The sequence below is a fragment of the Esox lucius genome, chromosome 11 (assembly GCF_011004845.1).
Source record: "Esox lucius isolate fEsoLuc1 chromosome 11, fEsoLuc1.pri, whole genome shotgun sequence".
Taxonomy (NCBI): domain Eukaryota; kingdom Metazoa; phylum Chordata; class Actinopteri; order Esociformes; family Esocidae; genus Esox; species Esox lucius.
The window spans coordinates 31,184,061-31,210,457 of record NC_047579.1 but is presented as its reverse complement, the minus strand read 5'-3'; the positions used below and the strand labels follow the sequence as shown (position 1 = coordinate 31,210,457).

The following is a 26,397-nucleotide window of genomic DNA, read 5'->3' as shown; positions in this document are numbered from 1 at the left end:
CATCATAGGCACTCTTCAACTGTGAGTGACGGAATCAAAAACAAAATCCAGAAAATCACATTGTATGATTTTTAAGTAATTAATTAGCATGTTATTGCATGACATATGTATTTGATACATCAGAAAAGCAGAATTTAATATTTGGTACAGAAACCTTTATTTGCAATTACAGAGATCATACGTTTCTTGTAGTTCTTGACCAGGTTTGCACACCTGCAGCAGGGATTTTGACCCACTACTCCATACATACTTTCTCCAGATCCTTCAGGTTTCGGGCTGTCGATGGGCAATACGGACTTTCAGCTCCCTCCAAAGATGTTCTATTGGGTTCAGGTCTGAAGACTGGCTAGGCCACTCCAGAACCTTGAGATGCTTCTTACGGAGCAACTCCTTAGTTGCCCTGGCTGTGTGTTTTGGGTCGTTGTCATGCTGGAAGACCCAGCCACGACCCATCTTCAATGCTCTTACTGAGGGAACGAGGTTGTTGGCCAAGATCTCGCCATACATGGCCCCATCCATCCTTCCCTCAATACGGTGCAGTCGTCCTGTCCCCTTTGCAGAAAAGCATCCCCAAAGAATGATGTTTCCACCTCCATGCTTCACGATTGGGATGGTGTTCTTGGTGTTGTACTCATACTTCTTCTTCTTCCAAACACGGCGAGTGGAGTTTAGACCAAAAAGCTCAAGTTTTGTCTCATCAGACACATGACCTTCTCCCATTCCTCCTCTGGATTATCCAGATGGTCATTGGCAAACTTGAGATGGGCCTGGACAAGTGCTGGCTTGAGCAGGGGGACCTTGCATGCGCTGAAGGATTTTAATTCACTAGGTCCTGCCGTGTAATTATGGGCTGATCCCTCACCTTCCTCATGATCATTGATGCCCCACGAGGTGAGATTTTGCATGGAGCCCCAGGCTTAGGGAGACTGACCGTCATCTTGAACTTCTTCCATTTTCTAATAGTTGTGCCAACAGGTTTTGCCTTCACACCAAGCTGCTTGCCTATTGTCCTGTAGCCCATCCCAGCCTTGTACAGGTCTACAATTTTATCCCTGGTGTCCTTACACAGCTCTCTGGTTTTGGCCATTGTGGAGAGGTTGGAGTCTATTTGATTAAGTGTGTGGACAGGTGTCTTTTATACAGATAACGAGTTCAAACAGGTGCAGTTAATAGAGGTAATGAGTGGAGAACAGGGGGCTTCTTAAAGAAAAACAAACAAGTCTGTGAGAGCTGGAATTCTTACTGGTTGGTAGGTGATCAAATACTTATGTCATGCAATAAAATGCAAATTAATTATTTAAAATCATACAATGTGATTTTCTAGATTTTTGTTTTAGATTCTGTCTCTCACAGTTAAAGTGTACCTATGATTATACAGACCTCCACATGCTTTGTAAGTAGGAAAGGTGTATTTCAATAATGTTATCAAAGCAACACAATATGTACCTCAATTTTCTAATTTTCTAACATGTTACAGACTAGTGGCAAGCAAAAAAGTATATAAATAAATAAAGGGAAGGGGTGTAAACACCAAAACGCTCTCTATGTTGTCGCAACAAATGCAAATAGATGGAGAACACTCATCTATTAAGTATACCACCATTAGATATCCATACTGTTCATGAAAGCACTGAGTCAGAACATGCAAATATAAGTTAGCACAGTGTGTGTTCAGGCGCATGGGTAAGAGAGTAAGAAATCACATTGTTGTACATTTATGCATGTGTAAAGGCACTTGTGAATAGTGTTTAACTTCTTTCAAAGAACTGTGGGACTGTTTTTTGCGTATGTAACAACTCGTCGCGGTGTAGTGTTGGAGGAACCAGGCGCAGGCAGTACTCTCGTTCGTGGGTTTTTATTAAAACAACAAACAAACCAAACACGAACGGAAAACGAAACTAACTACTGATGAAAATAAAGTGCGCGACAACGCGTCTTAACAATCAACATTCAACAGTAATTTAACAACACTCACCGGTATACTAACAGACAGCAACAATGACAAGCAACAGCAACAATGATCCACAATGTGGGGAGCAGAGGGGAAACATATATACACATACAAACGAGCTAGATTGGGACCTGGTGTGGAAGATGGGAAACATGTGACAGTCCGGGATGTGTTCGTGAGATATGGGAACTTGGGAAAACATGGCACGGTGGCGCTGCTGCTCACCGCACCATGACAGTACCCCCCCCCAAAGGCCCGGCCACCGGACGGGCCAAGACGAACCCCAGCCCAAGGGAGGGGGGGCGGGGCAGCACAGTACCCCCATCGGCACAAACCCGAGGGGGCGGAACAGCCGCGACTAACCAGGGTGGCGGAGCCGTCGGGACAGGCCGGGGAGGCAGAACCGGCCGAAGATCAGGAGCCGGCGGAGGGTCAGGAGCCGGGAGAGCCGACGGAGGGTCGGTGGCCGGCGGAGGGTCAGAGGCCGGGAGTGCCGACGGAGGGTCGGTGGCCGGCAGAGGGTCAGAGGCCGGGAGAGCCGACGGAGGGTCGGTGGCCGGCGTAGGGTCGGTAGCCGGGAGAGCCGACGGAGGGTCGGTGGCCGGCGGAGGGTCGGTAGCCGGAAGAGCCGAAGGAGGGTCGGTAGCCGGAAGAGCCGAAGGATGGTCGGTTGCCGGAAGAGCCGAAGGAGGGTCGGTTGCCGGAAGAGCCGACGGCGGGTCGGTAGCCGGAAGAGCCGACGGCGGGTCGGTAGCCGGAAGAGCCGACGGCGGGTCGGTAGCCGGAAGAGCCGACGGCGGGTCGGTAGCCGGAAGAGCCGACGGCGGGTCGGTAGCCGGAAGAGCCGAAGGAGGGTCGGTAGCCGGAAGAGCCGAAGGAGGGTCGGTTGCCGGAAGAGCCGAAGGAGGGTCGGTTGCCGGAAGAGCCGACGGCGGGTCGGTAGCCGGAAGAGCCGACGGCGGGTCGGTAGCCGGAAGAGCCGACGGCGGGTCGGTAGCCGGAAGAGCCGACGGCGGGTCGGTAGCCGGAAGAGCCGACGGCGGGTCGGTAGCCGGAAGAGCCGACGGCGGGTCGGTAGCCGGAAGAGCCGACGGCGGGTCGGTAGCCGGAAGAGCCGACGGCGGGTCGGTAGCCGGAAGAGCCGACGGCGGGTCGGTAGCCGGAAGAGCCGAAGGAGGGACCGGGGCTGCCGGGACAGGAGAGGGCGCCGGGGCGGCCGGGACAGGAAGGGGCGCCGGGGCGGCCGGGACAGGAAGGGGCGCCGGGGCGGCCGGGACAGGAAGGGGCGCCGGGGCGGCCGGGACAGGAAGGGGCGCCGGGGCGGCCGGGACAGGAAGGGGCGCCGGGGCGGCCGGGACAGGAAGGGGCGCCGGGGCGGCCGGGACAGGAAGGGGCGCCGGGGCGGCCGGGACAGGAAGGGGCGGTGGCAGCCAAACCCCGGCAAGCTCAGGCGGTGCAGGCCACTCCTCCTCGGCCTCAGGCGGTGCAGGCCACTCCTCCTCGGCCTCAGGCGGTGCAGGCCACTCCTCCTCGGCCTCAGGCGGTGCAGGCCACTCCTCCTCGGCCTCAGGCGGTGCAGGCCACTCCTCCTCGGCCTCAGGCGGTGCAGGCCACTCCTCCTCGGCCTCAGGCGGTGCAGGCCACTCCTCCTCGGCCTCAGGCGGTGCAGGCTGCTGCCACTGGCAGGAAGGAGGCGCTGGCTGCTGCTCCAATGCAGCAGGGGGCGCTGACTGCCGCTGCTGGCAGGTAGGAGGCGCTGGCTGCTGCTCCAATGCAGCAGGGGGCGCTGACTGCCGCTGCTGGCAGGTAGGAGGCGCTGGCTGCTGCTCCAATGCCGCAGGGGGCGCTGACTGCCGCTGCTGGCAGGTAGGAGGCGCTGGCTGCTGCTCCGATGCAGCAGGGGGCAATCGGCGCCGTGGCGCAGGGACAGGGGCGGCGGAAGGCCGCGGAGCAGGAAGCGGTGTGCGCCTAATTGCCAGCCTACAGCCTGGCCAGCCTGCACGGGGTCGAGGAGGCACCGGACATAGAGGGGGCGCCGTCGGGACTTCCCTCGGGCACCCTCTCAGCCCCCCCCTAAAATTTTCCTGGGGGGACCTCGGACCGGGCGTTGGGCACGTCGCCCTCTTCTTCCTCCGGCCACGCCTGCGTCCTGTCCTTCCTGCCTCCTGCATGTCCTGCAGGAGACCCTTCACCAGCTCCCCTTGCTCTTTGGTGAGGGGCTTGACCACTCCATACTGGTCCATGCCCCACAGTGGCACCCCGAACCCGTCTTGGGGCAACCCCCAGCACTGCTCCCCAAGGGGATCCTCCTCCACTCTCTCATAGACCGCTTCGTCGTCATCTGAGGAGAGGGAGTCAGACCCCCAATCGCCCCTCCAGGTATATACCCTCTCTGGAGGGACTGCCTGCTGGTTCCAGGTTTGGTGGATCATTCTGTAACAACTCGTCGCGGTGTAGTGTTGGAGGAACCAGGCGCAGGCAGTACTCTCGTTCGTGGGTTTTTATTAAAACAACAAACAAACCAAACACGAACGGAAAACGAAACTAACTACTGATGAAAATAAAGTGCGCGACAACGCGTCTTAACAATCAACATTCAACAGTAATTTAACAACACTCACCGGTATACTAACAGACAGCACCAATGACAAGCAACAGCAACAATGATCCACAATGTGGGGAGCAGAGGGGAAACATATATACACATACAAACGAGCTAGATTGGGACCTGGTGTGGAAGATGGGAAACATGTGACAGTCCGGGATGTGTTCGTGAGATATGGGAACTTGGGAAAACATGGCACGGTGGCGCTGCTGCTCACCGCACCATGACAGCGTAACATTATTATTAGACTATTGAGGAAACTAAGAAACCTGCTCTCTTCAGCCACAAAGTGGTGAAGTCTTAACTGACTGACAAAAATAGCATTTCTTCATTTTACACAGCTAACTATGTGAAGCAGAAACATTATTTTCAGTTATGTATTTGCATTGTATAGAACACATGTAGGTTGTGAGACCTCTTCTATATCATATTGAGAACCTACAGAAAAGCATTCTAAAATGTCCTAAATATGAATTGTTCTATAAAAATAAACTTGCTTGCTTGCTTTACACTTTTATGCAGGATTCAGATCAACATGATATGAAATAAAGTACTCATATTTAGCGCTAGGTTACATATCGAGAAGGGTCAAATATGATCAAATCCAGGTGTGCAAAGTCTGTAGACACATTCTGTATCCCAACAGAAATACATGAAATACATGTATTTTAAAAGACACACCCTAATTTAAATACATGAAACTCTAAGTCACTGACAGTTCAAAGTGTTGTAAACTCTGTAGGTACTATAATAAAGGACATCTGAGTACAAAAGACAACAACAATTTAAAATTAGTATTTATTACAGGGATTAGAACACAGCAATCACAAAGTACACTGCAGGTATTTAAAAACACTATACATAGTTTAATAACAAAAACAATTAACAATGCGTGCAAGAAATTTAGAACAACAATCATTATTTAATAAGATACAAGAGGCACTCTTGTATCGTGAATGCAGTCACAAGTAAATTTTTCTGTTCAGCTTGACACAATAGCAGAGGATTGTCAAATTTGGTTGTTAGTTCTTTGTCATGTTGCCACCCATATGAGCCAGTTGTTAGTTCTTGTTGATAAGTTGCTATATAAAAGGTTGTCCGTTCTATCAGAAGTGTTTGTCATGCCAGCTGGAAAACAATTGTGTTGCTAGCTTTCTAGCCAATGTTTTTTCTACTGCTATTGACTTGGATGAGTTCATGATGAAAATAATAACACTGATGAAACTTATATAGATGTACAGCTCCAGAAAGAAAGAGACCATTGCACCTTTTATACACACACATCTCTGTAAAAAATTAAGAAACCAGTCCTATTTGTTCTTAAATCAGCATCTCTACATGTATGTCAGCCATTCCATTCCAGTGTCTGTAAAATTCCAACAAAGGCACACCTGATTTTACTTAATGAGGTACTGATTAGGTGATTACCTGAACCAAATCAAATTGAATGAGGAAAAGTATAAAAACCACTGGATGTCATCCCCTTGCAATAGCAAAACAGTGTAAGTACTATCTCAAAGGTAATTTGAATAAAAAAATAACTATTCAGCATGACAAAAAAAAAAAAGCTTTGAATGAGGAAAAAAAGGGTTAAATTCTGGCTTTACTGGCAGAGGGATACAGTGAGCATGAGTTTGATTCCATTCTGAAAATGGCGGTTCATAAGAACAAGGTCAAGCAACAGACATTGGAGACAACAAAGCTACAGACTGGCAGAGGGTGAAAACGACTGTCCACATACCAAGATGACCGTCAACTCATTCGAATTTCACTCAACAACCGTAGGATGACATCAAGTGACCTTCAAAAATAATGGCAAGTGCACGGCGAGGACGGTTCGAAACAGACTCCTAGGGGCAAAGCTGAAGTCGTGCCAAGCTAGAAAAAAGCCCTTCATCAATGAGAAGCAAAGAAGAGCCAGGCTGAAGTTTGTAAAAGACCATAAGTTCAGCTTTTCCCAACACCTGGTCATCTAATGGTTAGATAGAGACCTGGAGAGACCTACAAGCCACAGTGTCTTGCACCCACTGTGAAATTTGGTGGAGGATCGTTGATGATCTGAGGATGCTTCAGCAAGGCTGGAATCGGGCAGATTGGTCTTTGTGAAGGACACATGAATTAAGCCAAATAAAAGATTATCCCAAATGAACACCTGCTTCCTTCTGCTCCAACAATATTCCCCAACTATGACTTTTCAAGCAGGACAATGCTCCATACCACAGAGCCAGGTCAATCAAGGTCTGGATGGAGGACCACCAGATCAAGACCCAGTCACAGCCAGCCCAATCTCCAGATCTGAACCCCATTGAAAACCTCTGGAATTTGATAAAGAGGAAGATGGATTGTCACAAGCCATCAAACAAAGCTGAGCTACTTAAATTTTTGTGCCAAGTGTGGCAAAAAGTCACCCAACTGCAGTGTGACACACTGGTAGAGAGCATGCCAAGTCGAATAAAATATGTTATTGTGGGTTATTTCACCAAATATTCATTTCAGAACTCGTCCTAAGTTAAAACATTAGTATATTGTTGTTGAAAAATGAATATGATATTTTTTTCTTTTGCATTAATCGAGGTCTGAAAACAATGCATCTTCTTTGGTTATTTTGACCAGTTGTTATTTTTTAAATACTCTAAATTACTATATTTTTATTTGGAATTTGGGAGGTATGTTGTCAGTAGTTTATACAATAAAACAAAACTGTTAATTTTACTCAAACACTTACCTATGAATAGTAAAACCTGAGAAACTGATAATTTTGCAGTAGTCTCTTAATTTTTTTTCCAGAGCTGTATACACTAACATTCAAAGGATTGGGGTCACTTAGAAATGTCCTTGTTTTTTAAAGAAAAGCTTTATTCTTTGTCCATTAAAATAACATCCAATTAGTCAGAAATACAGTGTAGACTTGGTTAATGTTATAAATGCCTATTGTAGAAGGAATGGAATATCTACATAGGCATATAGAGGCCCATTATCAGCAACAATCAGTCCTCTGTTCCAATGGAACGTTGTGTTAGCTAATTAGAAGGAAAATTGATCATTAGAAAACCCTTCCGCAATTATGTTAGCATATCTGAAAACTGTTCTTCTTATTAAAGAAGCAATAAAACTGCCCTTCTTTTGACTAGTTGAGTATCTGGAGCATCAGCAATTGTGGGTTCAATTGGAGGCTCAATTGGCCAGAAGCAAATAACTTTGTTCTGAAACACATCAGTCTATTCTTGTTCTGAGAAAGAATGAAAGCTATTTCATGTGAAAAATTGCCAAGAAACTGAAGATCACATACAATGATGTGTGCTACTTGTTATGGAATTTCCTGAATTTTTGTGTTATACAAATGCTAAGTTTAATTATTGAGTTCATGAAATAGTACTGAGTCCCCATGTTTAAATGGAATACTGAAAAGGGGGATCAGGTCTTTGCTATTTGTTTATGGTAATCATGGAATGGTATAAGTATATTATTGGGTTATTTTTGAGTATATTATATGTTTAAACCATCAGTTTAGTTCTTTGTCCAGATGGTTTATGTCCCATCTGAGTTGAAAAGGTTGCCTACAGTGTCTTTTGTCCCCTGGAGACAAAAGCCTGCCCTTTTGGGTAAATCCTAGGAGGGATGGAACAAAGGAAACATGTATTGTTGACATAGGACAGCTGTGCCGTATTGTACCACACCCCTTTTGTTCTGTGTTACGCTAGAGATGCCTCATGGATTATTCTGTAATCTTTGACTGTTCTCTCCTTGCAAGTAAATAAAAAACACTAATTGTGTCAAGAGGATTATGTCTCTATACTTGCTTCCTAAAGAGTTGCAATATAGAATTGCCATCATATACATCACAGAACAGTGCAAACTGTCTCTGACCAGAATAGAAAAAGTAGTAGTTAAGCTTGATTGTACACCAGGGCCTCCCACAGCTCTTTCTATTCTGGTTTCCAGGCCGTTTCCAAATACAACAGTCATTTACAATATGATCAATGTCTACATTGTATTTGTGATCTATTTGTTGTAAATTTAATTTACAAAATATTTGCTTTTCTGTCAAAAATATGTTTTGAATGGTAGTGTGTGTGTGTGTGTGTGTGTGTGTATGTGTGTGTGTGTGTGTGTGTGTGTGTGTGTGTATATATATATGTGTGTGTGTGTGTGTGTGTGTGTGTGTAGTTCACATGAATCACTCATGGTTGCCTCCAGCCAGGTTATATTAAAAAAAAAAATATCAGATAGATCTGACAATGTCTCAGAATGCAGTTGAGCATCCAGGATCCAAAGAACCAAAGATCCTACTGACTTCACCATGTCATAACCAACCATCTTTTTCTAATCAAGACATGATCTCAGAAGTCATCTTGTGTGATTCATGGCTTCATCTGAAAAGAGACAGAAACACATTATATACAGTATATATCAATAAAAAAACAGAAACCATGTTTCTCTAGCCTTCATTTAAAGGATGCAATCACATGGACTAAGCAGTGTTAATACCTTTACCAGACTGATCACTGCACTGTAGGTAATAGAAAGGGAGAAGAGAATAATGAAAATTGAGGCGGTGGACCACAGGCTTCTGAACTCATCCTCTTCATCGTCCATCTTGTTACACTCTGTAACTGAGTCTCCATCAGGCATGGGTAACTGGTTCTTCTCTGAAAACAGGAAGACAGAAAGGTGGTGAGGTGTGTCTGTGCACGTGAACACATCAATTTCTACTATTTAAAAAGGATTTAGCTAGTTAAAATTAACAATATGTTGAGGGATGAAAACTAGAGGTAGAATTAAATGGAATCTGGCTGTTAGGATGTCAGTGTCCTTCCATTTGGATGGCATGGACATTCAGGTTGTCATCATGTGTAACATAAGGCAAACATAAGGTACATTTCTTCACTATTATTTCGAATGACACGAGACATCAGATTGCATAATTCAGTTTCTTTAAACTCAACCAAGTATACAAAGAGACGGTGCATTTTAGTGATAGTGACGTGCACCAACACTGAGTCAAGATGTTTAAGAGATTAAAGAGTGTATTCACATGTAGGTAATTTGTTTCTATTGATCCTTTATCATTTCTGATTAGACAGAACATCCTACTAGAATCCCCAGATATAAGAGTGTGTGCACTCTATTTTTCATTTTTTCCCCCTTGACGATTTCAGTTTGTTTTTCAATTGAATTGTTCACATTATAGGTCAAATTAAAAGTGGAAAACGTTCTGACATTATTGATCTTTGTCTCATTCTTTTACATCACAAAAACCTAACAGGGGTGTGTAGACTTTATGTCCACTGTATTTCTGGTGCATTTTCAAAGTATGCATCTGGGCATGCTTTTTGGGGTAATATAGGCTAAATCACCAAGTTCCTATTCAGTCTCGCTAGAAATTGCTCAATTCTTATGACTATTCCAAGGACTCAGTTAGTAGACACTAGTATGCCCATTACGGGCTAATAAGCTGTTCAAAATCACCTACATAGCTATGTCCAATTCCAGTGCAGGAATGCACTACTAATTTTTCTCAGTCTCCTCCAGTTAAAAAGTTTAGGAGGAGATGAGGTCCTGGTCCACACCTGTGGATTACCTGGTTTGGGGGGCCCGTTGCTGTCCCTGTCCTTGTCCACCTGGTCATACTTCTGACCTAGTCTAAAATCAAATAGACTCTGGATTTAGCCCAGAGAAATATATTTATTATTCCAATTGGACTCTTAATATCTCACCCGGCACAGCCAGAAGAGGACTGGTCACCCCTCTGAGCCTGGGTCCTCTCTAGATTTCTTCCTAAAATTCGGCCTTCTTAGGGAGTTTTTCCTAGCCACTGAAATCCAACACTACTGTTGTTTGCTCCTTGGGGTTTAAGGTCGGGTGTCTCTGTAAAGCACTTTGTGACAACTGCTGTTGTAAAAAGGGCTTTATAAATAAATTTGATTGATTGATTGACTCTCTTTTTTCTTTCTGTTTTCTCATAATATTTGTTTCTGCTTCATGAACATTTTGTAAATCGTCTTTGGGTCCTTGAAAAGCGCTATATAAATAAAATGCATTATTATTATTATTACGTCAAGTTATGAATATATAATACTTAGTATATGGCCATTGTAGGATAAGCACAGTGAATTGTCATAAAAACATTTTTAATAATGATTTTATTAAAGTTTACATCCAGTTTCTAAACCTTGACATTTATAATACTTGGCATATTTTATATACTATATAGGCAAAACTGTGATCTCAAATGCAGTGATGTTTATTATCCAGACTCAGCATAAGCAAAAACTGGAAATCAACCAAGATTATTATTCTATTTGAGATTAGAGTTAGATTTTTTAATATGGAACTACATTTGGGATTACTTAATCTCATTTCAAGAGGATATAAACTTTGACAACAATATTATAATTCAGCTCACCCAGTCTTTCATATAGGAAATTGTTATGCAAATGTATGTGAAGGTTGTATTGTTTCTTTTTTAATTAAACTGCATTAATAAATAATAAATTATATAATAATCTGTCCTGCAAGCCAAAGGAATACACTTTTCAACTCCTTTTGCAGCCACAGTTTACTTCCACTATAGCACTGTTAGCAGCAGCACGCTGACATCTGTTTTACAAGCATTATTCTTAGAGATTTAAAAATAGTTTGGGTTGAGTTTGACTGAATTAGTTATGAATGTTCCCAATGAGTAGAACAATTCTGGATATTAACAGAAATCTAAATTAAAATAGACACTGGTTTAAGTTGCATTTCATATGAAAGCATGTTGAATTACTATATAATTGGGCTTAGAATATTTTACATTTTCTGTAATATGTTGCAGTTATCTGAAATGTTGTTCTATATATATCGTTTTTTATTTAATATTTATGAAGTCATCCACCCACCCTGCCACAACACGAAAGACAAATACACAGACCTGTCTTATTACTCTGACCAAAGGAAGATATATTTATATATTTATATTTATATGAAGGAATATTCTTGCAAAGCAGGGAAACAAAAATATTTAGTATTTTGGAAAAATAAAAAGCATGTGAAATTTGCTTCTGTAATTTGTTCTTATGTGCTTTATAGCATATGTAAGAGTGACATCAAGTGAAAAGGTATGCATTACCCAAGGCCTTCGACAAACTGATCTCTCTAGGAGCTGTGTCAGTATCCAACCCAGCGTGTGTGACGGAGCAGGAGAATTTCACATTGTTGTCCCATTTCCCTTTGCTGGTGGTGAAGATGCTGGTGATGGTGTAACTCCCGCTAAGGGTTTTCTGAGGTGGACCAGTAACAACTTCACGGTTTTGTTCATCTTGGGGGGTGCTGCCCTCTTTCCACAAGATATAGAAATCACAAAGTGATGGACTGACCACCAGGCAGACCAGGGTCACAACCCCTTTGTCATTCATGGACCCCTCTGGCAGAATGTGAGCAGACACTGAAAAGTCTTTGCCTGCAAGAAGATTGATGATAAAGGGGAAACATTACAATCATGTACGTGTAGAGTATGTTGAAATGGATGAGAAGCCAAATCATGACGAATTAACTGAATTGATCTGAAGACCACAAAATCATCATCATCATTATTTGGTCTTTTCTGCAAAGTTGTGAAAATTATGTATTTCAATATTGCAGGTGTCAATTGCCCCCAACCTCAACTGTCATAGCACTCGTCCATCAAACTGAACTTCACAAATATTTAGGCTAATTATCATAATGAAAAAGATTGGCAGAACATCTACAATAAGTGACAAGTCCCTGTTCTTTTGTGAATTGCAAAAAAAATATGAAAATATGCACAAAGTTATTTTCCAGCACATCACTATTACACTTAAGTCAACCAAGCAACAGTCTTAATAGTTAGTTTAGTTTCTGACTCAGTAGTGTTGTCGTTGGGCTACAGCAAAGGTCGACACAACCTGTGCTTCATCCTTCACTGACCACTGCAAAACCACAACAAAACCACGACATTTTCAGTTACATACATCCATGATTGACGACAAGTTCCTGAATTCCAGTTTTGATGCCATTTGACTCTGCAGAACACTGGACAGTATTCACTGTGCCCCAGTCCCTCCGGTTCAGGGTCAGAGTGCTGACCTTCCTGGGTTTTTGTTGTTCATTTTTAACCACCTCACTGATTCCATCTCTCCTGGACTGTTTGTTGACGTTCCAGGTGATTCTGGCATTACGAACTGCATTTGTGTTTTTGCCATTGATGACACATTCCAGCACTGCTTGGTGGTTCACAAACAAGTTATACACTTTTGGTGGGTTCAGTGTCACTGTCATCGGTTTTGGGACTGGAAGAAATAGTGGAACGTTAATATTACAGAAGATGAAGTAAACAGTGGTCATGTGTTTCTGTTCACTCTTATGTGTCCTTTCATTCACATTTGCATTGCAAAAATAAATGTTTTTCTTGTTTTTCTTCTGATCAAAAGACAATTCTATTACAGAGACCATATAAAAATGTCAGCTTTCTGTTGTTGAATGAATATTCTTGCAAATCAGGAAATTTTTATTTGTTGAGTTTTTGAAAAATGTTTTATCCGCAATTCCTTTTCCTGCTTTGTGTAATTTGCTCATATCAATGTACATCAGATATAAGAGTAACATCAATTAACAAGGCATACATTACCCGAGGCCTTCGACACACTGATCTCTCTAGGACCTGTGCCAGTATCCAACCCAGAATGTGTGACGGAACAGGAGAATTTCACATTGTTGTCCCATTTCCCTTTGCTGGTGGTAAAGATGCTGGTGATGGTGTAACTCCCGCTATGGGTTTTCTGAGGTGGACCAGTAACAACTTCGCGGTTTTGTTCATCTTGGGGGGTGCTGCCCTCTTTCCACAGGATATAGAAATCACAAAGTGATGGACTGACTACCAGGCAGACAAGGGTAACAACCCCTTTGTCATTCATGTACTCTTCTGGGAGAATGTGGGCAGATACTGAAAAGTCTTTGCCTGCAAGAAGATTGATGAGAAAGGGGAAACATTACAGTCATGTATATTTAGTGCTTGGTGAAATGGACGAAAAGCCATATCATGATAAATTAACTGAATTGACCCGAAGACCACAAATCATCATCATTAAAAAATAAATTCTGCACGGTTGTGAAACTCCTGTATTTTAACGTTGGAGGTGTCAGTTGCTCCCAAACACACCTGTCGTTGCATGCGTCCATCAGACTGATCTTCACAAATCTTTAGGCTACTTACCAAAATGAAAAAGATTGGCAGAACATCTACAATAAGTGTTCAGTTCCTCTTCTTTTGTGAATTGCAAACAAAATATGATAGAATATACAAAGTTCTATTCCAGCACATCACTATTACACTAAAGTCAATTAAGCAACGGTTTTAACCTTTTCACGCGTAAGTTTCAAATATTCCTTAACGGCCCCCCAGCGTGAGTTTTTATCCGCGTGAGTTCAGTACTCACTCAAAGTTCCAGAATTTGAACAGTCACCTTGCCAGGTAAGGAAAACTACATAGATTGCATTGCAAGCTTCTCTCATTGACTCGAATTCAAAGAGCTGCAAAAGCTGGTTGATGTGTAACTATAGCTAGCTAGCAAACATCAGCTAACCGCTAGCTATAAAAGTGTGACCTGTAATTCAGTGCAGTGAAAATGAAAAACTATATAAAAAGCATAGCGGTGCCCACAACGGTTAACGTAACTTCTAGAAAGTTTTTACACAATGATTTTGACGGAGTGTCAGCTCTTCCAGGAAATGTTGAGATGCTCTATGGTAGTCGCTAATATCATTTGTTTTTGTGTATTATGTTTATTGTAGAAAAATATAACTGCTAGCGTTGGCTGCCTGTTGCTAGGAAAGTAACACTTCTTGTCCCGATTTGAATGTTTGCTATCTGGTTAATATAATAGTGTGGTCTTGAAACAACTACAATCATGAAATAAAGTTATAAACACTGTTTGAGCTAAATGTGAGTAAATAACAGCGCGGTCTGACCAGACATTGTTATGTCACTCGTACCTAGGAGTTCTAATCACAACGGTGTGATCGTACGCTTCAGGTAACAAGCTGGCCTGATCACACTGGTGTGATCTTAATGGTCAAAGGGTTAATAGTTACTTTGGTTTCTGACTCAGGAGTGTTATCGTTGGGCTACCGCAAACATCTACACAACCTGTGCTTCCTCCTTCACTGACCACTGCAAACCACAACAAAACTGACTTGTATTCAGATGTTTTCAGTTACATACATCCATGATTGATGACGAGTTCCTGATTTCCTGTTGTGATGCCATTTGACTCTGCAGAACACTGGACAGTATTCACTGTGCCCCAGTCCCTCCGGTTCAGGGTCAGAGTGCTGACCTTCCTGGGTGTTTGTTGGTCGTTTTTAACCACCTCACTGATTCCTTCTCTCCTGGACTGTTTGTTGACGTTCCAGGCGATTCTGGCATTACGAACTGCATTTGTGTTTTTGCCATTGATGACACATTCCAGCACTGCTTGATGGTTCACAAACAAACTGTACACTCTTGGTGGGTTCAGTGTCACTGTCATCGGTTCTGAGACTGGGAGAAATAGTGGAACGTTAATATAACAGAAGATGAAGTAAACAGTGGTCATGTGTGTGTGTGTTTACTCTTATGTCTCCTTTCATTCACATTTGCATTGGAAATATAGCAATTTTTCTTGTTTGTGTCACTGATTAAAACAAGATACAATAACAGATCCAGTATCTTCATTTGAGCTTCCGGTTGTTGAATGGATTTTCTTGCAAAGCAGGAAATGCACATTTGTAGTGTTTTTGAAAAATGTATGATACACTTTAGATTTTCCTGCTTTTAGTAATTGGCTCATATCAATTTACATCAGATGTAAGAGTAACTTCAAATGAAAAAGCATGCATTACCCGAGGGCTTCGACACACTGATCTCTCTAGGACCTGTGCCAGTATCCAACCCTGCGTGTGTGACGGAGCAGGAGAATTTCACATTGTTGTCCCATTTCCCTTTGCTGGTGGTGAAGATGCTGGTGATGGTGTAACTCCCGCTATGGGTTTTCTGAGGTGGACCAGTAACAACTTCACGGTTTTGTTCATCTTGGGGGGTGCTGCCCTCTTTCCACAGGATATAGAAATCACAAAGTGATGGACTGACCACCAGGCAGACAAGGGTAACAACCCCTTTGTCATTCATGTACTCTTCTGGGAGAATGTGAGCAGATACTGAAAAGTCTTTGCCTGCAAGAAGATTGATGAGAAAGGGGAAACATTACAATCATAAACAGTTACAGAAAAAAATAAGAGACCACTGCAACTTTCTCTTTCCTTTCCAAAAAAGTTGACAAGGAAGGTTTTGAGTGAGGAACAGAAGGCTTTAAATTAAGAAACCACTGCAAACTCAACGCTTCTGTTCCAGACTCAAAACTTTCCTTTTCAACTTTTATGGAAAGGAGAGAAAAAGGTGCAGTGGTCTCTTATTTTCTTTATGTGTAGAGCTTGGTGAAATGAATGAGAAACCATATCATGACAAGTAAACTGAATTGAACCGAAATTTCACAAATCATCATCATCATCATTGTCTATTCGTGTCTGCATTATATTAAAAACTACTACTATTTTAATGTTGCAGGTGTGAATTGTCCCCAAACTCAAATGTAGTAGCAGACATCCATCAAACTGAACTTTACAAATCTTTAGTTTAGGCTCTTTATCATAATGAAAAAGATTGGCAGAACATCTACAATAAGCGGTCAGTTCCTGCTCTTATGTGAATTGCAAATAAAATATGAGAATGTGTATAAAATTCTGACCCAGCACATCACTATTACACTTAAGTCAACCAAGCAACAGTCTTAATAGTTTGTCGAGTTTCTGACTCAGGAGTGTTATCGTTGGGCTACCGCAAACATCTACACAACCTGTGCTTCCTCCTTCACTGACCACTGCAAACCACAACAAAACTGACTTGTATTCAGATGTTTTCAGTTACATACATCCATGATTGATGACGAGTTCCTGATTTCCTGTTGTGATGCCATTTGACTCTGCAGAACACTGGACAGTATTCACTGTGCCCCAGTCCCTCCGGTTCAGGGTCAGAGTGCTGACCTTCCTGGGTGTTTGTTGGTCATTTTTAACCACCTCACTGATTCCATCTCTCCTGGACTGTTTGTTGACGTTCCAGGCGATTCTGGCATTACGAACTGCATTTGTGTTTTTGCCATTGATGACACATTCCAGCACTGCTTGATGGTTCACAAACAAACTGTACACTCTTGGTGGGTTCAGTGTCACTGTCATCGGTTCTGGGACTGGGAGAAATAGTGGAACGTTAATATTACAGAAGATGAAGTAAACAGTGGTCATGTGTGTGTGTGTTTACTCTTATGTCTCCTTTCATTCACATTTGCATTGGAAATATAGCAATTGCTCTTGTTTGTGTCACTGATTAAAACAGGATACAATAACAGATCCAGTATCTTCATTTGAGCTTCCGGTTGTTGAATGGATTTTCTTGCAAAGCAGGAAATGCACATTTGTAGTGTTTTTGAAAAATGTATGATACACTTTAGATTTTCCTGCTTTTAGTAATTGGCTCATATCAATTTACATCAGATGTAAGAGTAACATCAAATGAAAAAGCATGCATTACCCGAGGGCTTCGACACACTGATCTCTCTAGGAGCTGTGCCAGTATCCAACCCTGCGTGTGTGACGGAGCAGGAGAATTTCACATTGTTGTCCCATTTCCCTTTGCTGGTGGTGAAGATGCTGGTGATGGTGTAACTCCCGCTATGGGTTTTCTGAGGTGGATTAGTAACAACTTCACTGTTTTGTTCATCTTGGGGGGTGCTGCCCTCTTTCCACAAGATATAGAAGTCACAAAGTGATGGACTGACCACCAGGCAGACCAGGGTCACAACCCCTTTGTCATTCATGGACTCCTCTGATAGAATGTGAGCAGACACTGAATAGCCTTTGCCTGCAAGAAGATTGATGAGAAAGGGGAAACATTACAATCATATACAGCTCCTGAAAAAAACAAGAGACCACTGCAACTTTCTATTTCCTTTCCAAAAAAGTTGACAAGGAAGGTTTTGAGTGAGGAACAGAAGGCTTTAAATTAAGAAACCACTGCAAACTCAACGCTTCTGTTCCAGACTCAAAACTTTCCTTTTCAACTTTTATGGAAAGGAGAGAAAAAGGTGCAGTGGTCTCTTATTTTGTTTATGTATAGAGCTTGGTGAAATGAATGAGAAACCATATCATGACAAGTAAACTGAATTGACCCAAAGATCACAAATCATCATCATCATCATTGTCTATTCGTTTCTGCATGATATTAAAAACTACTACTATTTTAATGTTGCAGGTGTGAATTGTCCCCAAACTCAAATGTAGTAGCAGACATCCATCAAACTGAACTTTACAAATCTTTAGTTTAGGCTCTTTATCATAATGAAAAAGATTGGCAGAACATCTACAATAAGCGGTCAGTTCCTGCTCTTATGTGAATTGCAAATAAAATATGAGAATGTGTATATAATTCTGACCTAGCACATCACTATTACACTTAAGTCAACCAAGCAACAGTCTTAATAGTTAGTCGAGTTTCTGACTCAGGAGTGTTATCGTTGGGCTACCGCAAACATCTACACAACCTGTGCTTCCTCCTTCACTGACTACTGCAAAGCACAATGAAACTGACTTGTATTCAGATGTTTTCAGTTACATACATCCATGATTGATGACGAGTTCCTGATTTCCTGTTGTGATGCCATTTGACTCTGCAGAACACTGGACAGTATTCACTGTGCCCCAGTCCCTCCGGTTCAGGGTCAGAGTGCTGACCTTCCTGGGTGTTTGTTGGTCATTTTTAACCACCTCACTGATTCCTTCTCTCCTGGACTGTTTGTTGACGTTCCAGGCGATTCTGACATTACGAACTGCATTTGTGTTTTTGCCATTGATGACACATTCCAGCACTGCTTGATGGTTCACAAACAAACTGTACACTCTTGGTGGGTTCAGTGTCACTGTCATCGGTTCTGGGACTGGGAGAAATAGTGGAACGTTAATATTACAGAAGATGAAGTAAACAGTGGTCATGTGTGTGTGTGTTTACTCTTATGTCTCCTTTCATTCACATTTGCATTGGAAATATAGCAATTGCTCTTGTTTGTGTCACTGATTAAAACAGGATACAATAACAGATCCAGTATCTTCATTTGAGCTTCCGGTTGTTGAATGGATTTTCTTGCAAAGCAGGAAATGCACATTTGTAGTGTTTTTGAAAAATGTATGATACACTTTAGATTTTCCTGCTTTTAGTAATTGGCTCATATCAATTTACATCAGATATAAGAGTAACATCAAATGAAAAAGCATACATTACCCGAGGGCTTCGACACACTAATCTCTCTAGGACCTGTGCCAGTATCCAACCCTGCGTGTGTGACGGAGCAGGAGAATTTCACATTGTTGTCCCATTTCCCTTTGCTGGTGGTGAAGATGCTGGTGATGGTGTAACTCCCGCTATGGGTTTTCTGAGGTGGATTAGTAACAACTTCACTGTTTTGTTCATCTTGGGGGGTGCTGCCCTCTTTCCACAAGATATAGAAGTCACAAAGTGATGGACTGACCACCAGGCAGACCAGGGTCACAACCCCTTTGTCATTCATGGACTCCTCTGATAGAATGTTAGCAGACACTGAATAGCCTTTGCCTGCAAGAAGATTGATGAGAAAGGGGAAACATTACAATCATAAACAGTTTCAGAAAAAAATAAGAGACCACTGCAACTTTCTCTTTCCTTTCCAAAAAAGTTGACAAGGAAGGTTTTGAGTGAGGAACAGAAGGCTTTAAATTAAGAAACCACTGCAAACTCAACGCTTCTGTTCCAGACTCAAAACTTTCCTTTTCAACTTTTATGGAAAGGAGAGAAAAAGGTGCAGTGGTCTCTTATTTTGTTTATGTATAGAGCTTGGTGAAATGAATGAGAAACCATATCATGACAAGTAAACTGAATTGACCCAAAGATCACAAATCATCATCATCATCATTGTCTATTCGTTTCTGCATGATATTAAAAACTACTACTATTTTAATGTTGCAGGTGTGAATTGTCCCCAAACTCAAATGTAGTAGCAGACATCCATCAAACTGAACTTTACAAATCTTTAGTTTAGGCTCTTTATCATAATGAAAAAGATTGGCAGAACATCTACAATAAGCGGTCAGTTCCTGCTCTTATGTGAATTGCAAATAAAATATGAGAATGTGTATATAATTCTGACCTAGCACATCACTATTACACTTAAGTCAACCAAGCAACAGTCTTAATAGTTAGTCGAGTTTCTGACTCAGGAGTGTTATCGTTGGGCTACCGCAAACATCTACACAACCTGTGCTTCCTCCTTCACTGACTACTGCAAAGCACAACAAAACTGACTTGTATTCAGATGTTTTCAGTTACATACATCCATGATTGATGACGAGTTCCTGATTTCCTGTTGTGATGCCATTTGACTCTGCAGAACACTGGACAGTATTCACTGTGCCCCAGTCCCTCCGGTTCAGGGTCAGAGTGCTGACCTTCCTGGGTGTTTGTTGGTCGTTTTTAACCACCTCACTGATTCCATCTCTCCTGGACTGTTTGTTGACGTTCCAGGCGATTCTGGCATTACGAACTGCATTTGTGTTTTTGCCATTGATGACACATTCCAGCACTGCTTGATGGTTCACAAACAAACTGTACGCTCTTGGTGGGTTCAGTGTCACTGTCATCGGTTCTGGGACTGGGAGAAATAGTGGAACGTTAATATTACAGAAGATGAAGTAAACAGTGGTCATGTGTGTGTGTGTTTACTCTTATGTCTCCTTTCATTCACATTTGCATTGGAAATATAGCAATTTTTCTTGTTTGTGTCACTGATTAAAACAGGATACAATAACAGATCCAGTATCTTCATTTGAGCTTCCGGTTGTTGAATGGATTTTCTTGCAAAGCAGGAAATGCACATTTGTAGTGTTTTGAAAAATGTATGATACACTTTAGATTTTCCTGCTTTTAGTAATTGGCTCATATCAATTTACATCAGATGTAAGAGTAACATCAAATCAAAAAGCATGCATTACCCGAGGGCTTCGACACACTGATCTCTCTAGGACCTGTGCCAGTATCCAACCCTGCGTGTGTGACGGAGCAGGAGAATTTCACATTGTTGTCCCATTTCCCTTTGCTGGTGGTGAAGATGCTGGTGATGGTGTAACTCCCGCTATGGGTTTTCTGAGGTGGATTAGTAACAACTTCACTGTTTTGTTCATCTTGGGGGGTGCTGCCCTCTTTCCACAAGATATAGAAGTCACAAAGTGATGGACTGACCACCAGGCAGACCAGGGTCACAACCCCTTTGTCATTCATGGACTCCTCTGATAGAATGTTAGCAGACACTGAATAGCCTTCGCCTGCAAGAAGATTGATGAGAAAGGGGAAATATTACAATCATAAACAGTTTCAGAAAAAAATAAGAGACCACTGCAACTTTCTCTTTCCTTTCCAAAAAAGTTGACAAGGAAGGTTTTGAGTGAGGAACAGAAGGCTTTAAATTAAGAAACCACTGCAAACTCAACGCTTCTGTTCCAGACTCAAAACTTTCCTTTTCAACTTTTATGGAAAGGAGAGAAAAAGGTGCAGTGGTCTCTTATTTTGTTTATGTATAGAGCTTGGTGAAATGAATGAGAAACCATATCATGACAAGTAAACTGAATTGACCCAAAGATCACAAATAATCATCATCATCATTGTCTATTCGTTTCTGCATGATATTAAAAACTACTACTATTTTAATGTTGCAGGTGTGAATTGTCCCCAAACTCAAATGTAGTAGCAGACATCCATCAAACTGAACTTTACAAATCTTTAGTTTAGGCTCTTTATCATAATGAAAAAGATTGGCAGAACATCTACAATAAGCGGTCAGTTCCTGCTCTTATGTGAATTGCAAATAAAATACGAGAATGTGTATATAATTCTGACCTAGCACATCACTATTACACTTAAGTCAACCAAGCAACAGTCTTAATAGTTAGTCGAGTTTCTGACTCAGGAGTGTTATCGTTGGGCTACCGCAAACATCTACACAACCTGTGCTTCCTCCTTCACTGACTACTGCAAAGCACAATAAAACTGACTTGTATTCAGATGTTTTCAGTTACATACATCCATGATTGATGACGAGTTCCTGATTTCCTGTTGTGATGCCATTTGACTCTGCAGAACACTGGACAGTATTCACTGTGCCCCAGTCCCTCCGGTTCAGGGTCAGAGTGCTGACCTTCCTGGGTGTTTGTTGGTCATTTTTAACCACCTCACTGATTCCATCTCTCCTGGACTGTTTGTTGACGTTCCAGGCGATTCTGGCATTACGAACTGCATTTGTGTTTTTGCCATTGATGACACATTCCAGCACTGCTTGATGGTTCACAAACAAGTTGTACACTTTTGGTGGGTTCAGTATCACTGTCATCGGTTCTGAGACTGGGAGAAATAGTGGAACGTTAATATTACAGAAGATGAAGTAAACAGTGGTCATGTGTGTGTGTGTTTACTCTTATGTCTCCTTTCATTCACATTTGCATTGGAAATATAGCAATTTTTCTTGTTTGTGTCACTGATTAAAACAGGATACAATAACAGATCCAGTATCTTCATTTGAGCTTCCGGTTGTTGAATGGATTTTCTTGCAAAGCAGGAAATGCACATTTGTAGTGTTTTTGAAAAATGTATGATACACTTTAGATTTTCCTGCTTTTAGTAATTGGCTCATATCAATTTACATCAGATGTAAGAGTAACATCAAATCAAAAAGCATGCATTACCCGAGGGCTTCGACACACTGATCTCTCTAGGACCTGTGCCAGTATCCAACCCTGCGTGTGTGACGGAGCAGGAGAATTTCACATTGTTGTCCCATTTCCCTTTGCTGGTGGTGAAGATGCTGGTGATGGTGTAACTCCCGCTATGGGTTTTCTGAGGTGGATTAGTAACAACTTCACTGTTTTGTTCATCTTGGGGGGTGCTGCCCTCTTTCCACAAGATATAGAAGTCACAAAGTGATGGACTGACCACCAGGCAGACCAGGGTCACAACCCCTTTGTCATTCATGGACTCCTCTGATAGAATGTTAGCAGACACTGAATAGCCTTCGCCTGCAAGAAGATTGATGAGAAAGGGGAAATATTACAATCATAAACAGTTTCAGAAAAAAATAAGAGACCACTGCAACTTTCTCTTTCCTTTCCAAAAAAGTTGACAAGGAAGGTTTTGAGTGAGGAACAGAAGGCTTTAAATTAAGAAACCACTGCAAACTGAACGCTTCTGTTCCAGACTCAAAACTTTCCTTTTCAACTTTTATGGAAAGGAGAGAAAAAGGTGCAGTGGTCTCTTATTTTGTTTATGTATAGAGCTTGGTGAAATGAATGAGAAACCATATCATGACAAGTAAACTGAATTGACCCAAAGATCACAAATAATCATCATCATCATTGTCTATTCGTTTCTGCATGATATTAAAAACTACTACTATTTTAATGTTGCAGGTGTGAATTGTCCCCAAACTCAAATGTAGTAGCAGACATCCATCAAACTGAACTTTACAAATCTTTAGTTTAGGCTCTTTATCATAATGAAAAAGATTGGCAGAACATCTACAATAAGCGGTCAGTTCCTGCTCTTATGTGAATTGCAAATAAAATACGAGAATGTGTATATAATTCTGACCTAGCACATCACTATTACACTTAAGTCAACCAAGCAACAGTCTTAATAGTTAGTCGAGTTTCTGACTCAGGAGTGTTATCGTTGGGCTACCGCAAACATCTACACAACCTGTGCTTCCTCCTTCACTGACTACTGCAAAGCACAATAAAACTGACTTGTATTCAGATGTTTTCAGTTACATACATCCATGATTGATGACGAGTTCCTGATTTCCTGTTGTGATGCCATTTGACTCTGCAGAACACTGGACAGTATTCACTGTGCCCCAGTCCCTCCGGTTCAGGGTCAGAGTGCTGACCTTCCTGGGTGTTTGTTGGTCATTTTTAACCACCTCACTGATTCCATCTCTCCTGGACTGTTTGTTGACGTTCCAGGCGATTCTGGCATTACGAACTGCATTTGTGTTTTTGCCATTGATGACACATTCCAGCACTGCTTGATGGTTCACAAACAAGTTGTACACTTTTGGTGGGTTCAGTATCACTGTCATCGGTTCTGAGACTGGGAGAAATAGTGGAACGTTAATATTACAGAAGATGAAGTAAACAGTGGTCATGTGTGTGTGTGTTTACTCTTATGTCTCCTTTCATTCACATTTGCATTGGAAATATAGCAATTTTTCTTGTTTTGGTCTCTGATTAAAACAGGATACAATAACAGATCCAGTATCTTCATTTGAGCTTCCGGTTGTTGAATGGATTTTCTTGCAAAGCAGGAAATGCAAATTTGTAGTCATTTTGAAAAATGTATCATACACTTTAGATTTTCTTGCTTTTAGTAATTGGATCATATCAATTTACATCAGATGTATGAGTAACATCAAATTTAAAAGCAGAGGCGCACAGAGGAACATGTAGGCAGAAAGGGAATGTGATAAAATGGCATCTATGTGTACAGATGGTTTCAAAGCAAGACACGTCCCAACATCTCAATTAATATAGTTAATTCCAATAATTAAACCAACAAATTCAATAACTTGTCTTGGCATTCGTGTTTCAAGATTTTAAATTTCACTGTTTATTTGTCAAATACACTGAAAAACACAGCGTCCCGCAATGAAATTCTGGTGACGTGGCACCTGACAACTTTGTATTGAGATTTAAGAAGTATACAAGCAAAAATATAGCTTTGAGGGTGTTTGAGGATCCATTTTAGAATGCCCCACAGATGCTCAATAGGGTTTAGGTCTGGAAACATGCTTAGCCAGTCCATCACCTTTACCCTCAGCTTCTTTAGCAAGGCAGTGGTCGTCTTGGAGGTGTATTTGTGGTCATAATCATTTTGGAATACTGCCCTGCGGTCCAGTCTCCGAAAGTAGGGCATCATGCTCTGCTTCAGTATGTCACAGTACATGTTGGTATTCATGGTTACCTCAATGAACTGTAGCTCCCCAGTGCCAGCAGCACTCATGCAGCCTCAGACCATGACACTCCCACCAACATGCTTGACTGTAGGTAAGACACACTTGTCTTTGTACTCCTAACCTGGTAGCCACCACACACGATTGACACCAGCTGAACCAAATAAGTTCATCTTGGTCTCATCAGAGCACAGGACATGGTTCCAGTAATCCATGTCCTTAGTCTGCTTGTCTTCAGCAAACTGTTTACTGGCTTTCTTGTGTATCATGTTTAGAAGAGGCTTCTTTCTGGGACGACAGCCATGCAGACCAATTTGATGCAGTATGCGACGTATGGTCTGAGTACCGACAGGCTGACCCTCCACCCCTTCAATCTCTGCAGCAATGCTGGCAGCACTCATACATCTATTTCCCATTGACAACCTCCTTGGTCGACCATGGCGAGTCCTGAGTGGAACCTGTCCTGTTAAACTGCTGTATGGTCTTCGCCACCGGGCTACAGCTCAGTTTCAGGGTCTTGGCAATATTCTTATAGCCTAGGTCATCTTTATGTAGACCAACAATTATTTTCTCAGATCCTCAGAGAGATCCATGTTGAACTTCCAGTGACCAGTAAGAGAGAGTGTGAGAGCGATAACACCAAATTTAACACCTTCCCCCTATTCACACCTGAGACCTTGTAACACTAATGAGTCACATGACACCGGGGTGGGAAAATGGCTAATTGGGCCCAATTTGGACATTTTCACTTAGGGGTGTACTCTCTTTTGTTGCCAGCGGTTTAGACATTAATGGCTGTGTGTTGAGTTATTTTGAGGGGACAGCAAATATATACTGTTATACAAGCTGTACACTCACTACTTTCCATTTTAGAAAAGTGTCATTTCTTTATTGTTGTCACATGAAAACATATAACAAACCCGTGAAAACCCGTCAATATTTCTTTTATGTTTTTAATTATTTTCTAAACGATCATCATTGAAAATGTATGTGTTTATTAACCTACAATGTGTAGATGAAAATGAAAGCCATACATTTTTATAGTAAATAACTAAATTACATCTTCTGTTAATTAATAATGTCATAAATACAGTTGTCTTACCTGGTTTCTTAAATACCACATCCTTTGGACCAGTTGAATGCTCTACAGCACATATGAAATTCCTCTTTTCCCAGTCTGCTTTCTTTACGCTAAGCTGACTAACTCCCATGTACTTTCCATTGCTCTGGACAGAGGGGTATTGGATGAAATCAGTCAGGGCAGTCGTGGTGGAGTCTTTCCATTTAAAGGTGATGGAAGGAGGCGTGAAGCCAGTGGCCATGCAACCCAGAGTCAGCATATCTTTGGTCCCAGAACCACATTGTGCCAAAGGGAACAAAGTCGGGGCAGTTGCTGTGGCTGTTGGAAAAAGTAATGAGTTACAAACAGTCCATTGACAACCAGTCTACATCATCAAAGGAAGTTAAAATCAACCAATATTAACCAAATATTTAAAAGAAGCCATTCTAAATATCAATCAACAGTTTAGAATTTTGCATTATTGAATACTAAATAATTGAATTTAGTATTCAATAAGGCAAAGCCTAATATATTATGATTTAATTCCAGACTTGATATAAGATAATGTAAAATCTAAATACATGCATAGGTAACAGCGAGTTGAATGTGTTATGAAAAACAGCAATACAATATGAACTTTTAGGTTGGACTGTAGGCTGTATTTATT

The 26,397-nt window shown here is 41.8% G+C and overlaps 2 protein-coding genes across 11 annotated transcripts in view; both read right to left on the bottom strand.

Moving 5' to 3' along the window:
* LOC105008121 (Ig heavy chain Mem5-like) overlaps positions 1–26,397 on the bottom strand; it is a 167,442-nt gene that overhangs the window by 49,335 nt on the left and 91,710 nt on the right. The window lies entirely within an intron of this gene.
* The window catches only part of LOC105008122, a 493,667-nt gene continuing 476,091 nt past the window's right edge, over positions 8,822–26,397 (bottom strand). For 3 of the 9 annotated variants that reach the window (XM_034295300.1, XM_034295301.1, XM_034295302.1), the window contains exons 5-21: positions 25,773–26,069; positions 23,494–23,811; positions 22,410–22,739; positions 21,751–22,068; positions 20,667–20,996; positions 20,009–20,326; positions 18,925–19,254; positions 18,266–18,583; positions 17,182–17,511; positions 16,523–16,840; positions 15,438–15,767; positions 14,779–15,096; positions 13,186–13,515; positions 12,530–12,847; positions 11,668–11,997; positions 9,045–9,205; positions 8,824–8,929 (exon numbers count right to left, since the gene is read on the bottom strand). In XM_034295300.1, coding sequence (XP_034151191.1) covers positions 8,918–8,929; positions 9,045–9,205; positions 11,668–11,997; positions 12,530–12,847; positions 13,186–13,515; positions 14,779–15,096; positions 15,438–15,767; positions 16,523–16,840; positions 17,182–17,511; positions 18,266–18,583; positions 18,925–19,254; positions 20,009–20,326; positions 20,667–20,996; positions 21,751–22,068; positions 22,410–22,739; positions 23,494–23,811; positions 25,773–26,069 — 5,006 coding nt within the window. In that variant the 3' untranslated portion in view covers positions 8,824–8,917. Of the gene's footprint in view, positions 8,930–9,044; positions 9,206–11,667; positions 11,998–12,529; positions 12,848–13,185; positions 13,516–14,778; positions 15,097–15,437; positions 15,768–16,522; positions 16,841–17,181; positions 17,512–18,265; positions 18,584–18,924; positions 19,255–20,008; positions 20,327–20,666; positions 20,997–21,750; positions 22,069–22,409; positions 22,740–23,493; positions 23,812–25,772; positions 26,070–26,397 lie in introns of all 9 variants that reach the window. The other 6 variants (XM_034295304.1, XM_034295303.1, XM_034295306.1 and 3 more) reach the window with 4 other exon arrangements.